The 16033-nt window shown below is 41.2% G+C and overlaps 1 protein-coding gene across 1 annotated transcript in view; it reads right to left on the bottom strand.

Moving 5' to 3' along the window:
- Positions 1–16033, bottom strand: part of cntln (centlein, centrosomal protein) — a 469267-nt gene that overhangs the window by 376746 nt on the left and 76488 nt on the right. Inside the window, exons 5-6 of the mRNA XM_043717668.1 lie at positions 10126–10260; positions 9130–9300 (exon numbers count right to left, since the gene is read on the bottom strand). Coding sequence (XP_043573603.1) covers positions 9130–9300; positions 10126–10260 — 306 coding nt within the window. The remainder of the gene's footprint in view (positions 1–9129; positions 9301–10125; positions 10261–16033) is intronic.

The raw sequence follows: 16033 nt of genomic DNA, 5'->3' as shown, positions 1-16033 counted from the left end.
GACAGAAGACAAGAAACCGTAGGCCTGACCTCACTCGTTGGTAAGACTTTAGAGTCCATTGCTGAGTACTTGATACTGCATGCTAAAATAGGGCAGGTCAGCTTGGCTTCATCAAGGGGAGGTCATGGTTGACTAATTTGTTAGAACTCTTTGAAGACACCACAAGCAAGTTAGACAAGGGACGGCCAGTGCACATGATATATTTGGATTTCCAAAAGGCCTTTGACAAGGTGCTGCACAAGAGACTGCTAAATGAGACCTCGTGGTTTTAAGGGCAAGGTGATGGCCTAGACAGAGGATTAGACAACTGACAGAGGCAGGGAGTAGTGATAATGGGTTCTTTTTCAGGATGGCAGCAGTGACTAGTGGAGTTATGCTGAGGTTAGTATGACCAAAACTATTCACAATATATATTAATGATCTGGACAAAGGAATTAAGGGTATTGTTGCTAAGTTCGAAGATGATACAAAGAGGGTCAGCTAGTGCTCAGAATGTGAGGAGCCTGCAGAAGAATTGGACATGCTAGGTGAGTGGGCAAAGAAATGGCAGATGGAATACAATGTGGCAAAGTGTAAGGTTACATATTTTGGTCAAAATTAAGATGTAGACTATTTTATATATGGGGAAAGGCTTCGGAAGTCTCTTGCACAAAGAGACTTGAGTGTCCTAATCTAGAGTTCCCTTAAGGTAATTTACCAGTTCAATCGGCAGTAAGGAAAGCCAATACAATGTTGGCATTCATTTGCAGAGGGCTAGAAAACAACAGGGAGAAAGTGAGACTGCAGATGCTGGAGATCAGAGTCGAGAGTGTTTTGCTGGGATAGCACAGCAGGTCAGGCAGCATTCGAGAAGCAGGAGGATCGATGTTTCGGACATAAGCTCTTCTTCAGGAATAAGGCTTGTGGGCCGGGGCTGAGAGATAAATGGGAGGGGGGAGTGGGGTGGGTAGCTGAGAAAGCAATAGTTGGGAGAAGATGATAGGTCGGGAGGAAGTGATAGACAGGTCCGGAGGGCAGAATCGATTTAGAGGCTTGGGATTGGGATAATGTGGGGGAAGGGGAAATGAGGAAGCTGTTGAAATCCACATTTATCCCATGTGGTTGCAAAGTCCCAAGACAGAATACGATGCATTCTTCCTCCAGGCGTCGGTTGGTAACGGTTTGGTGGTGGAGGTGGCCCAGGACCTGCATGTCCTTGACGGAGTGGGAGGGGAGTTGAAGTGTTCAGCCACAGGGTGATGGTGTTGGTGGGCGCAGGTGTCCCAGAGATATTCTCTGAAACGATCCGCAAGTAGGCATCCTATCTCCTCCATGTAGAGGAGACCACATCGGGTGCAACGGATGCAGTAGATGACATTGGTAAAAGTACAGGTAAATTTCTGACAGATATGGAAGGATCCCTTGGGGCCTTGGACAGAGGTGAGGGGAGTGGTGTGGGCGCAAGTTTTGCACTTGCTGCGGTCGCAGGGAAAGGTGCCAGGAGTGGGATATGGGCTGGTGGGGGGCATGGACCTGATGAGGGAGTCGCAGAGGAAATAGTCTCTCCGGAATGTTGATACGGGTAGGGAAGCAGATATAGAAAACAAAAGCAGGTATGTGCTGCTGAGGCTGTATAAAACACATTTGGAATAGTGTGAACGGTTTTGGGATGAGGGGGAGATCTCATTGAAGCTTACAGGATACTGAGAAGCCTGAATAGAGTGGAATTTCTTCAGCCAGAGGGTGGTGACTCTGTGGAATTCATTGCCACAGACACCTCTGGAGGCCAAATCATTGAGTCCATTTAAGACAGAGATAGATAGTTTCTTTATTAGTGAGGGGATAAAGGGTTATGGGGAGAAGGCAGGAGAATGGGTTGAGAAATAAATCAGACATGATTGATAGGCAGAGCAGACTCAAAAGGCTGAATGGGCTAATTCTTCTTCAATATCTTATGGTAAGATCGTGCATAATTATTATAAAAGTTTTGAGATGTTCCTACTACCAAATGTCCACAGCAATGCTCTTGTGATCCCAAAAGGAAAAGGAAGGTAATAGATTCAAGGAAATAATAAAGGCAAGTAAACATAAGAAAAATCTAAACACCAGCTAGAGCAAAATATGTGAGAACCAAAGAATATAGTCTACCTTAGTTCGAACAGGAACAGGATTTGCTCCGCAAAGCATACAAAGTATCATTATCAAAGTATTAACTTGAACTAACTCCACAAAGGCTGGTATCCTGTTACCAAGTCACTATTTATTTCCATGTACAGAGTACAAGACACTTACCCAGCTAGCTTAGAGCCAGCTCCTAGATTGAATAGAACCCCTGACACTCCTGTTTACACCTGTCAGCCAAGACTGTCTAATTGGACGAGGTTAACAGCTCCAATCTGGGAACTCATATTCTGTAAGGTACACCTGGCTGACCTTGTTCCAATCACTACATACTTAAATTCAACATGCAGCTGCAAAATTGTGAGGGGCATGTAAACATAAATACACTCCCTTTTATAGGCTGACTGACACCTCATTTTTAGATTTCCCTGGCACTGCTCCAGGCATGCTCTCCTGCATTCTTCATTGAACCAGAAATGGTCCCCTAATTCGATTGCAATGTTACAAAGGAGGACATGCCAAGCCATAAGGTAACAGATTGTGGTTAAATATAATTTTGCTGCTGCTGGTTGCCCACAATGCCCCATTTTGCGATGCTAGATCTGTTCAAAATCATTTAAAACAGTGATCACACCACAAAACATCAAATTATAGGATTTTGCAGTACAGCGGAAGGTAATTTAAATCATTATGTTTGTGCTAACTCCCAAATGAGGTCCCCAACCAATCCCAATCTCCAACTCAATCTTCATAGCACTCAAATTTCATCACTTTAAAATATATGTCCAACTCTCTTTTGAAACCTTATATGGAATCTGCCTCCATCACACTCCCAGTCAGCGCATTCCAAATCCAAACAACTCTGAGTAAAGAAGTTGCTCCTTATCTCATTCCTAGCTCTCTTCCTGACAATCTTGAGCGTGACCTCTAGTTACTGATATTCCATTGAGTATAAACAGAATATTCTTCTTTACCCTGTCAAAATTGTCCATAAGGTCACCTAATCTTCTACGTTCCAGGGAGAACAAGCCCAATCTTTTTAATCTTTCCATATATCTAAAATCCTTCATTCCTGGTTATCATTCTGGTAAATTTCCTTTGAACTCTCTCCAGGGCTTTAACATTCTTCCTTAAATAAGTGACCTAGAATGGAACACAATACTCCAAACATAGTCTGATCTATGATTTGTAGAGGGCTAGCATTACTTCCTTGCTTTTATACTCTATGCCTCAATTTGTAAGCACAAGGATCCTGTAAACCTTCTTAACAAATGTTTCAACTTGCCTGGCCATCTTCAGAGAATCATGCACGTGAAATCTGCCTGTATTGTCTCTCCATGTTTCTCCTACCAGAATGCATTACCTCATTGAAATACATCTGCCAGGTGTCTGCCCATTTGGCCTGAAGTCACTCAGCATTATCCTCACAATTCAATATTTTCCATAGCTTAGAATCATATGCAAACTTAGAGATTTTACCCTCCACATTCATCTCCAAATCATTTACATACATCAGAAAAATCATAGCTCCCAACACGATCCCTGTGGAACACCACTTTCAACTTGTCTCCAACCTGAGAAATGCCTATCTATACCAACTTTCTGCTTCCTATCTTTTAGCCAACTTCTAATCCATGATGCAAAGGACCCATCAATCCCAAACATTTCTAATTTGATAACCAACATGCCATGAGGTACCATTTCAAATGCTTTCTGATAATCCAAATATACAATATTCACAACATGACTCTTTTCCATTGCTCATGTCAAAAAACCTCATCAAAGAACTCAATTAAACTTGTCATAGAGTCATAGAGATGTACAGCATGGAAACAGACCTTTTAAACCAACTTGTCCATGCCTACCAGATATTCCAACCCAAACTAACCCCATCTGCCAGCACCCAGCCCAGATCCCTTCTAACCCTTCCTTTTCATATACCCATCCAGGTGCCTTTTAAATGTTACAATCGTACTAACCTCCACCACTTCCTCTGGCAGTTCATTCCATACACGTGCCACCCTCTGCATGAAAAAGCTTCCCCTTAGGTCTCTTTTATATCTTTCCCCTCTCACCCTAAATGCCCTCTAGTTCTGGACTCACCTACCCCAGGGAAGAGATGTTGTCTATTTATCCTATCCATGCTCCTCATGATTTTATAGACCTCTATAAGGTCACCCCTCAGCCTCCGATGCTGCAGGGAAAACAGCTCTAACCTATTCAACTGCTCCCTCTAGCTCGAATCCTCCAACCCTGGCAACATCCTTGTAAATCTTTTCTGAACCCTTTCAAGTTTCACGAAGTTCTTGCCTGATACCGTCAAAATTAGCCTTCCTCCAATTTAGAGCTTCAACTTTTAGATCTGGTCTATACTTTTCTATCACTATTTTAAAACTAATAGAATTATTGTCAAACATGACCTGCCCTTGACAAAGCCACGTTCACTCTCTAGTATTAACTTATTATTTTCTAAGTGTATATTTATCTTATCCCATATTATGGCCTCTATCAATTTTCCCAATGTTATTGATAGGCCTGCATTTTCCAGGGTTATCCTTTGTCCCTTTAGATTTAGATTAGATTAGATTACCTACAGTGTGGAAACAGGCCCTTCGGCTCAACAAGTTCACACCGACCTTCCGAAGAGAAACCCACCCCCTTATATTTACTCCTGACTAATCCACCTAACACTATGGGCAATTTACCATGGCCAATTCACCTAACCTGCACATCTTTGGACTGTAGGAAGAAACCAGAGCACCGGGAGCAGACACGGGGAGAAGGTGCAAACTCCACACAGACAGTTGCCCGAGGCGGGAATTGAACCCGGGTTCCTGGCACTGTGAGGCAACAGTGCTAACCACAATGTTCAGGATTTGGAGATGCTGATGTTGGATTGGGGTGTACAAAGTCAAAAATCAGACAACACACCAGGTTATAGTCTGTGCTATAAATTCCATAACTTACGATCTTAAAATATTGCTATAAATTCTGTGTCTTGCGATCTTATACTCCACAATCACCTGAAAAAGGAGCTGTGTTCCAAAAGATAGTGCTTCCAAATAAACCTGTTGAACTATGGCCTGATATTGTGTGATTTTAAACAATGGTGTCACATTTGCAATCATCCAATCCAGGACTAATCCTGCCTTCAGAAAGGCCTAAAAATGTTCTGTCAATGGCTCAACTATTTGCTCTCTAACTTTCCCAGCAAGCTAGAATGCATTCCATCTGGGCCTGTTGAAGTCTCGATCTGGTGGACTTCCAGCCTTTTTCACACCTTTTCTTTATCTAACATTATATAATTCAGTTGCTCAACAGCCATGTTCTCAATTAGGCCATTATCATCATCATCTTGAGAGTGTTACAAGGGGACATAAATTTAAGGTGAAGGGTGGAAGGTATAGGGGAGATGTCAGGGGTGGGTTCTTTACCAAGAGAGTGGTGGGGGCATGGAATGCGCTGCCTGTGGGAGTGGTAGAGTCAGAATCTTTGGTGACCTTTAAGCGGCAATTGGATAGGTACATGGATGGGTGCTTAAGCTAGGACAAATGTTCGGCACAACATCGTGGGCCGAAGGGCCTGTTCTGTGCTGTATTGTTCTATGTTCTATGTTCTAATGTGGTAAAGACAACAGCCAAATATTCATTTAGTACCTCTACCATATCCTTTGCTTCAGTGAATAGCTTACCCTGCTTATTATTTGTGGGATGGAAATGTGTTGCTGGAAAAGCGCAGCAGGTCAGGCAGCATCTGGGGAACAGGAGAATCGACGTTTCGGGCATTAGCCCTTCTTCAGAACTGAAGAAGGGCTAATGCCCGAAACGTCGATTCTCCTGTTCCCCAGATGCTGCCTGACCTGCTGCGCTTTTCCAGCAACACATTTCCATCTCTGATCTCCAGCATCTGCAGACCTCACTTTCTCCTTATTATTTGTGGGCCCTACTCTATCCTTCACTAATCTTTGGCCTGCCTCATTTCCAAGGACCAGATCCAGCACAGACCACTCCCTGATAGGACTAGGAATGTACTGTTCCAGAAAGCTTTCCAGCACACATTACAGGAATTTCTCCCTTCCCTTGCCCTACATTCTACAGTTTTCCCAATCCACCCTAGGGTAATTAAAAATCACTAACTATCACAACCCTATTTGACTAGATTTCCATAATATCCCTACAAATGTTCTTTTCTCCCCATTATTTGGCGGTCTACAATAAGGTCACTGTTCCCATTCTGTTCTCACCTCCAACCACATAGATTCTAATTTGGGAACTGGATCTTATTCAAATGCATTGATACTACATTTGACCATGACTGCTTCATCTCCTCCTCTTTGCTGAGCACCTTTGGTCTGTACGCAATCAGGTCCCGGACCTTCCGTGGCTTGCCACTTCAACACACAATCCTGCTCCCATGCCCACATGTCTGTCCTTGGCCTGCTGCAGTGTTCCAGTGAAGCTCAACGCAAACTGGAGGAACAGCAGCTCATCTTCCGACTAGGCACGTTACAGCCTGCCGGTCTCAACATTAAATTCAACAACTTCAGATGATGATTATCCCATCTTGACCCCTCTGTTTTCATTCCGCTCCGTAATTTTATTTTTATTTATTTTTAAAATATTTTTTCACTGTTCTGCACCTCCTATTTCTTGATGGTCTCTCTTTCTCTCGCTTCCCACTCTCTCGTCACCTTTTTCCTCTCCTCTTCCCCCTTTGCTACCCTTCTCCCCTGTTTTCCATTTTGCCTCTGCTTCACCCATTCCCCCATCCCCCACATATTTTGTCACATAGCACCGGCTTCAGCCTTAGTCATTCAAGATCCTAATCTCCCTATAATCTCTCTCTGCACTGTCATTATCACCTCTTTATTGCTACCTTTGCTTCTGGAGCCATGACTCACTTTCTCTCAGCCTAGTATTCTCTCAACCTCTCTATTTCTCCCCTTTTTTTTCACTTTGACAAAGGGTCACTTAGACTCAAAATGTCAGCTCTTTTCTCTCCTTACAGATGCTGCCAGACCTGCTGACATTTTCCAGCATTTTCTCTTTTGGTTGCAGTTTGGGGTATGTTCTTCTCCTCCCTTATCCAGAGTTTTGTACATGGTGTCCCTGCAGACATGGACGATCTTAGACCTCCAGATGAAGTGGAAGAGAGATCAAGTGACTGCAACAGCACAGGTCCTCGGGATGGGCCAGAGATGCATCATATACAACAGAGAGAGTGCCTCACACCTGATGACTGTGTTTTTACCAGCAATGGACAGGGAGCAGCGCTCTCAAAGGCCCAGTTTCTGCCTCAGCTTGGCGAAATGCTGCTCCCACATTTTTAAGCACGTCCAAGCCTCTCCGAATGGCAAGGTCTTAGGGAATATTGCTGAACAAAGCAACCTTGGAGTACAGATTCATAGTTCCTTGAAAATGGAGTCACAGGTAGACAGGATAATGAAGAAGGCATTTGGTGTGCTTTCCTTTATTGAGCAGAGCATTGAGTATAGGAGTTGGGAGGTCACGTTGCAGCTGTACAGGACATTGGTTAGGCCACTTTTGGAATATTGTGTGCAATTCTGGTCTCCTTCCCATCGGAAGGATGTTATGAAACTTGAAAGGGTTCAGAAAAGATTTATAATGATGTTGTAATGTTGGAGGATTTGAGCTATAGAGAGAGGCTAAATAGGCTGGGGATGTTTTCCCTGCAGCATCGGAGGTTGAAAGGTGACCTTATAGAGGTTTATGAAATCATGAGGGACATGGACAGGATAAATAGACAAAGTCTTTTCCCTGGGGTGGGATGTCCAGAGCTAGAGGGCATTGATTTAGGATGAGAGGGGAAAGATATAAAAGAGACCTAAAGGACAACCTTTTCACGCAGAGGGTGGTGCATGTTTGGAATGAGCTGCCAGAGGAAGTGGTGGAGACTGGTACAATTGCAGCATTTAAAATCCATCTGGATGGGTATATGAATAGGAAGGGTTTAGAGGGATATGGGCCAAGTGGTAGCAAATGGGACTAGATTAATTTAGGATATCTGGTCGACATGGACGGTTGGACTGAAGTGTCTGTTATCGTGCAGTACTTCTCTCTGTCTTTATGACTCTCTAACCTTCAAGTGAGATGTCCCTGATGGTGAAGGGGATAAAAGATCGGTTAGTCCAGTTCTCAAAGAACATCGCCTTGCTCTTGCCTCAATTTATCTTAGCTCCCGAAGTCAGTTCAAAGTCAGATGCTCATGAATCTGCACACTGAGCAGAAAACGACAATATCATCCATGTACAGGGAGGCCTTGACCTGAGGGCCTCTGCTGCCTGGAACAGTCACCCTCTCAGACCTGCATCCTTCCTGATGGACTCAGCATACACTGTCCAACTATGTTATATACCACTAAATAAAATTATGCTTCCAGTTTTTTTGCCTCAGTTCCTTACCTATGTAAATTCCTATAGCTACACTATAATTTCCAAAATATCATTGTGTACAGCCCTCAGTCATCCTGCCTAAAATGTAATTCAATTTGAGGAAGCATTGCAACATCAAACTTTGCTCCTTTACAACACTGCAGTATAGATATTATTTATTGTGCTTTTCAAAGGAGCATGTCTGTGAGTAAACCACAGAGGGTTCTATCTTTTAAACATTAGCTCTAGTACTCCTTTAAGACTAAGTTTTGTGCATGTGAATGTGGAGTTCAATCATCTGGTAAGTCAAGAGGAAAAGTTACTATGATACACATTTCAGTAGCTCAGAAGGTCTCTATTGCTTTGAAAGTAATAATATTGTGTAAAGATGAAATGATAATGGGACCATGTTATATTAACAATGAGACATATGTGATTTCTAATATAATATTTTCAGTTGGTTTTCCACTTTGCAGTATTAATTTTTTAAAAGCTATGGGTTTTAAGTGAATGAATTTAAATGAACACGAGGCCCATGGGGTACATTCGACAATGTGACTGTTATTAAAGAAAATTCCATGAAGTCAATACAGATGAAAGCATCTTGTGAAATCTTACCCAAGAGTCCCTTCTCGTACCTTTACTTTGGAGTCAATGTCAGACTTCTCTTCCTTCCACTGGGCTGCCTGCTTCTCCAGGTCATTTAGCAGGTCAGAGCAGCGTACGCTTAATCCCTGCTTTTCTTCCTCCAGATTTTTCAGAAGCAGACTAGTTTTCTCCTCAACCTTCATTGCACGTTCTTTAGCATCCTGTGTGCAAGTGCACCAAATAGGTCAAATAACAAATGCGTGAATTAACAAGTGAACATTTTTTTTTGGTTTGTACACAGAGCACCCCTAGGTAGTTGGCATGTGAAGTCAACCTGTTGCCTTTTTTTGGTCTCCATTCAAGCAGGTAGAAGGGACATATTTTACTTGAATGACAGCTTTAATGACAGTACATTTACAGGAGCCCATTAATTGATTAAACTGCCTTTGATGCTGTCCCCAGCCATTCTTGAGACCCACAAAAATACAATCTTTCAGGCACTGTCCTTATCAATTAATAATGCAAGTCCCATCAGAATCTAATTAGGAGAAGCCACATCTTCACACTCCTACTTCTTTGCTCCATATCCATCATTAACTATTTATCGAGAAAGTTATAATGCTAAGATTCTGAGCTTTTAACATGCTTTCTCAGAGTTTTGCTCACAGCATAAAACCACAAAGCTTTAAAGTGCTTCGAGACCTAAGGCACTTTTCCTTGTAAGAATGTCATTTGGAATGTCACAAAGCATCCAGAGCTTTAGTGGCTGGGATAGAGGATATGAATATCTGCCCAAAAACTACTAATATTTTGCCAAACCTATAATAAAATTTGTTCACAAATACTTTTGAATACAAACGGAAACAAAATAAAAATTGAAAATCCTTGACCAAAATCATTGTACTGTAATTTGGACAATAATGTTAAAACAGACAGCAAGGTGACATGGAATATATGATTTTATAATACAACTTTAATTCTGAGAGCTAAAATGAAACTTCCAAAACTTGAAATTGGTGAGGGTCTTGATGTATAAGTCTATATACCTTACAATCCTGGCTTTTCTTCTTGAGCTTTTCCTTCAAATCAGTCACTTCCTTCTGCACTAATGCAATGTTGTCATCGACAGCAATTTTCCGTTGAATTAGGTTGTTTATTTCCTTCTGTTGGCATCTAACCTGCTGTTGAGGACATCAAAAAGAACATAGGAGCATTTCGAAATGAGATCAGACTTCACTAATGATAGTCATAATATTACTCAAACATTAATAATTAAAGAACAAGCTTTTTCAAATCAGATTTGCCCTTGGTAATAGTTAACAGGTCTGTGGCACTGTGTGCTACTGCAGCTGACACCTTGAAATGAAAATTGATGCAACAGGGAACTGAAGTTTGAACAGTTTGCATGAAAAATGTTCTTAAGTAAAACTCTCATGTACATAAGGGAATTATCCTGCCATTGAAAAGCTAGAGATGACTGTTTTGATGAAATCTGGACAACAAAGGAATTAAATGGCACATAAAGCACATTATTGTATCATAAGTAAACATATTTAAACATATGTACAATAATTTGTACGGAAGAACTGAATTATGTTTTATCAATGAGCCATTAATTGCATCTTTTTTTTTCTGAATGGTATGCATCTTACAAATGATAAATAGGCATTTTAAAATATCTCATGGCAAGAAAGGACACATTACACCTCCATATGGGATTCTGCTCTGTTGATATGCCAATGAGGCCTGAATTCAGTTTGTAAAACATGGAATTTATTTTCAATTAAATCCATCTAAATATTTAGGATCTTGCTAAAGGGTAAATACCATTTTTTGGTGTTATGTTGCTCAGTTTGCTCAGTAAAAACCAAGTGAACGAGGTAAGAAGAAACAAATTGCTGCTCATCATGAGTATATCATGGCTCTTGGACATGACTGAAAACACTTCACCTTCTATAAACTACTTTGAAATTCAGTGACCCTCCACAAAGGTAAATTTAGACCAGAAGAGATTTTCCACATGGAATAATAATCATAGTAATAGAGTTACACAACACGGAAATAGGCCCTTCAGTCCATCAAGTCTGTCAGATTAATCACTTATCTACTCGAATCCTATTTCCCAAACTTGGCGTGTAGCCTGATATGCCACAGCATTTCAAGTACTCATCTAAATACTGCTTAAATATTGTAGCGGTTCTTGCTTCTGCCAGCCTTTCATGCAATGAATTCCAGACACCCAGCACCCTCTGGGTGAAAATATTTCTCCTAAAATTCACTCGAAACCTCCTGCCCTTTCCTGATAGGACCCCTCGACTAACAGGAAAAGTTTCTTTCTCGCAATTCAATTTATGCCCTTCATAACTTAATGAGTCGCACCCCCCCCCCCGCCCCCAAAAGCCTTTTCTGCTCCAATAAAAATAACCCTAACTTATGTAGCCTTTCTTCATAAGTGAAACATTCCAGCCTGAGCAACATCCCTGTGTATCACCTCTGCACCCTCTCCAGTGCCATCATATATTTTCCATGCCATAATGACCAGAAAGGCACACAGCACTCCAGCTGCAGTCTAGCCTACGCCTCCATACAGCATAAAGGCCTTTTTATTGTAGATTAAAATGGGAAAAGAACTGTTTTAAAATCTAAGTATTGGACAAGTATTATTTTCAAAAGCACATCACGTGGTAATTATTGTAAGTGTAAAAATAACTGCTTGTTTAAGCAGCAATGAAAGACTAGTAGGGTGAGAGGGGAAAGATATAAAAGAGACCTAAGGGGCAACTTTTTCATGCAGGACATGTATGGAATGAGCTGCCGGAGGAAGTGGTGGAGGCTAGAACAATTGTAACATTTAAAAGGCATTTGGATGGGTATATGAATAGGAAGCATTTGGAGGGATATGGGCCGGGTGCTAGCAGATTGGGTTGGGATATCTGGTCGGCATGGATGGGTTGGACCGAAGGGTCTGTTTCCATGCTGTACATCTCTATGACTCTATGACTAGCCTCAGCTAAGCAGCTGTGCACAAATGGAGCTTCGACCAGCAATAAGTGACTGTTTGTCACTAGTGGACTAGTGACTAGTTATCGATGACAGAAATCTCCTGTCTGCAAAGACATATTCTGATGAATAAGAAGGATTCTAGAAAGGACAGAAGTCAAGCATTAGATTGAAAGAAAAACCATATAATATGGCAAAGATTAGTAGGGCATCAGAGGATTAGGAAAGTTTTAAAAACCCAACAAAAGAAGACCAGAAAATAATAAAGAGGGAGACAACAAACTTTGATTGGAAAACTGCATCTAATATCAATTCAAAAAGCAGGAGCATCTTTAAATGTGTCAAAAGGAAAAGAGAAGCCAAAGTGAACATAAGAGACATAGAGATTGAGGCTGGGAAAATGATCATGGAGAACCACAAAATGGCAAAGGAGTGAATAGATTACTTTGCATCAGTCTTCACAGTAGAAGACATTAACAGCATTCCAAAATTACTAAATTACTCATGAGGCAAAAAGAGAAAAGGAAACAAATGGCTATCACTCGAGAAAAAGTGTCAGGGAAACTAATAAGGCAAAAGACCAACAAGTTCTATGGACCTGATAGGATTCATTCTCGGATAGCGGAGGAAGTAGCTGCAGAGATAGTGAATATACTGGTAATAATCTTCCAGGGATCCTTCAATTCTTAAGGAAACTTCTTTTCATCCAGAGGGTGGTGTGAATCTGGAATGCAGAGCCTAGGAGGGTAATAGAGGCAGGAAACCTCACAGCCTTGAAAATGAACATTAAGGAGCACTTGAAATTCCATAACAATCAAAGCTATGAGCTGAGTGCTGGAAAGTGGGATTAGTGTGGATAGGTTGGTGCAGATTTGATAGGCTGACGGGCCTCTTTTGTGTTGCATGACACTTAACTCAATGACTTTATTAAGACGATCCTTTGAGGGCTTGACAGAATCAATGCAGAAAAGTTGCTTCCCCTTGTGGAAAAGTCTAATCTCAGTATAGGGAATTACATATTCATAACAAACATGAGAAGGAATTTCTTCAAAGGTTGTGAATTTGTTTTACCACAGAGGGCTGTTGAGGTTCGATCATAAAGTATATTTAAGGCTGAGATGAATAATTTTTCAATCAGTAAGGGAATCAAAGATTATGAGGAAAAGGCAGGAAAGTGGAGTTAAGGATTATAAAATTAGCCATGAACTCATTGAATGGCAGTGTGGATTCAAATCGAATATTCTTTGCTCCCACATTTTACAGTCTAATGGTATACTGGCTGTAACAGGCCCAACCAGGGGAACCATCTAAACTTCAAGCCTGTCTATCCATTTAACCAGTTTTGTAAATTTCAATGAGGTCACAACTCATTTTTTTAACCACTGAAGAAGACAAGTCCCATTTCCTAAAATCTCTTCATCAGATTGTCACACCATTCCAGTCTGGTAAACCTCTATGGCAATTATGTCTTTGCTCAGGTAAAGGGACCAAAACTGCACACAGTATTTTAGATTTTTAATTAGTAACAGAATCAAGGGTGATGGGGTAAAGGCACGAAAAGTGGAGGTGACGATGACCAGATCAGCCATGATCTCACTGAATGGTGGAACAGATTTAGTAGGCTAAAAGGTCTACTTCAGCTCCTCTATACTATGGTCTTATTTACAACTATATGATTGGCTCCCAGGTAAATTAAACCCTTAGGTATCAATGTCAGGGAAAAGCCATCTCCCAAGTACAGCAGTTATCTCTTTCCTCTGCAGTATAAAACTGAGGAATGTCAATTCATTTTTTCCCTCAGCAGTTGCTCTAAGCTGTGGCTCTTACCCAGTAAAGACAGACATTTTGTATACCTGAACAGCCACCCGTATTTTCTGCAAGCAAATGCAAGTATGGAAAAGAAGAATCAAGGGGCAGCCATCCTGACAAGAGAAAAGGACAATCAGAACAAAAAGAAGCGACCATTAAACTGCCCTCTCACTGTTATTCTGTGTCCATCAGGCAGGTGGTTTTTTTTCCTGTCAATGTGGGTCTCTTATGTGTGCAGGGAGAGATCTGTAAGGGGTTCAAGTTTTAACTTGTGAAGTTATATATTGACGTCCATAATTGTTTTATCGATAGCTAGTGTCACAATCTTGGTCTTTTTACAAGGCACTATGCTCTCGAGTTTGTTTTCCTGGAGCGGGGTAATTGGCCAGGCTCCAACTAGGCTGGGTTTGAAAGATTTATTGGGGTCCTTTTTGTTTACCATTAAGAGATAATGCCTCCAGGCAAAGGCTTTCATGTCTTAAAAAAAAACAGTATAATCAAAGGGGAGCGGTCAGTTAGCTGTGTCGTGAGCCTTCAGTTAGCTTAGAGTTTTTGATTCAGTTCAGCAGCAGTGTGTGTGAAGAAAGGTTGCTGGGGCAAGTCCAGCCAGGTAACTTCAATCCTATAAGCCTGATTTGTTTCATTTTTACTCTTTGTGCTAAGGGATGTGTTTATTGGGACTGTTGAAAGTATTTTTGGAACAGCATCATTAAGTCGGGATAGTCTATCGAGTTTATGGATTGGACAAGTTATCCAGTATTCTACTTTCTGCTTTTGTGTTTCATTCCGTAATTTTGTAAATAAATTCTGTTTGTTTACAACTTGGCAGTTAAACCAGCTAATTCACTCCAGGAATATCCACCATACACTTACCTAAACAAATAGCAAAGTTACAGGTCTGGGCTACCTGCTAAAAAATGTTTTGAGAGATCGGGCTTGGTCCATAACACTAGAATCTTTTTATTTGCAATAAATAGTTACTCTTGTTAAATACAGAAACCTGTTCTTTGTTTTTTTTTGTCAAACTAGATCCAAATAAACTGGGAAATTTTGCACACTTTTACATTTTTTTTAACTGTTGCAATGACACTGGGAACAGTGGGGCTCTATTGCCAGTGTTCTATGCAACAGTTCTAACATAACATTCCAGCTCTTATATTCAATGAATTGACAAATAGAGGTAAGTATCCCATATGCGTTCTTAACCTCTCTATCCACCTGTCCTTTTGTCTTCATGTATCTGATCCTCAGGAACACCCAGGCTCCAAAAATTCATTATGTAAGCTATTGCCTGTAAATCTTCCCAAAATGCATCCATTCAAACTTTTCGGGATTGAACTCCATCTTCCACTGCTCTGCCCATTTGACCAGATATACCTTCCTTAGTATAAAGTTTTCTCCTCACTATATGCTACACAAACAATTTTTGTGTCATCCACGGAATTATTAATAAAATCTCACTTATTCATGATTAAGCTTGATACTGATCCAGCTTCCTCAGGTCGTGCCCTCAGGTCCTAGTCTCAGACAGAGTGTAATGCAAAGTAGTTCACCTCTTAAGCTTAGAGCATCTTGGAAAAAATTCACTCCCCTCTTCTGTCAGCAAAGATGTCGATGAGGCAAAATCCACCAATTCTATCTTAGCTTCTAAATTATCTCCAATGTTTAACGGAGAGGGTGAGCCCACTCGGTGTGGAACAACTAGTAAAGCAGTCAGGGAGACAGACATATTTTGCTTCTGCACCATTTGCAAGTTTGCAGCTTTCATCTGGTCCACAAGCTTGATCAGGACTGTTGCACCTACCCAATTTTGTACCTCACTTGGACCTGACCTCGCGCTAATCATGCCTCTTGTCCATGCAGAGCCATTCCTGTGGTTTCTACTTCGTCCCCTGAAGTAAACTATCACTCACATTTCATGGAGTATTGTGTCTGGCATTGACATCCCTGATGCCATTACACCCCCAACTCCAGGTATGGGAAGATCAGATTTAATCTGGTGCAGAGTCTTCTCCAATGAGCAATAATGCTGGAGCTATATTTGTAGTTGCATGAGGGATGGTCCTATAATCAAATAGGAACCAGGACAGTTTGGTGTCTAATGAAGGTGTAGGCTGTTTCTTTAAGTCTGAACTGTTTGGACTG

The sequence above is a fragment of the Chiloscyllium plagiosum genome, chromosome 2, assembly GCF_004010195.1.
Source record: "Chiloscyllium plagiosum isolate BGI_BamShark_2017 chromosome 2, ASM401019v2, whole genome shotgun sequence".
Classification (NCBI taxonomy): domain Eukaryota; kingdom Metazoa; phylum Chordata; class Chondrichthyes; order Orectolobiformes; family Hemiscylliidae; genus Chiloscyllium; species Chiloscyllium plagiosum.
This window is presented reverse-complemented; position numbering and strand designations above follow the sequence as displayed.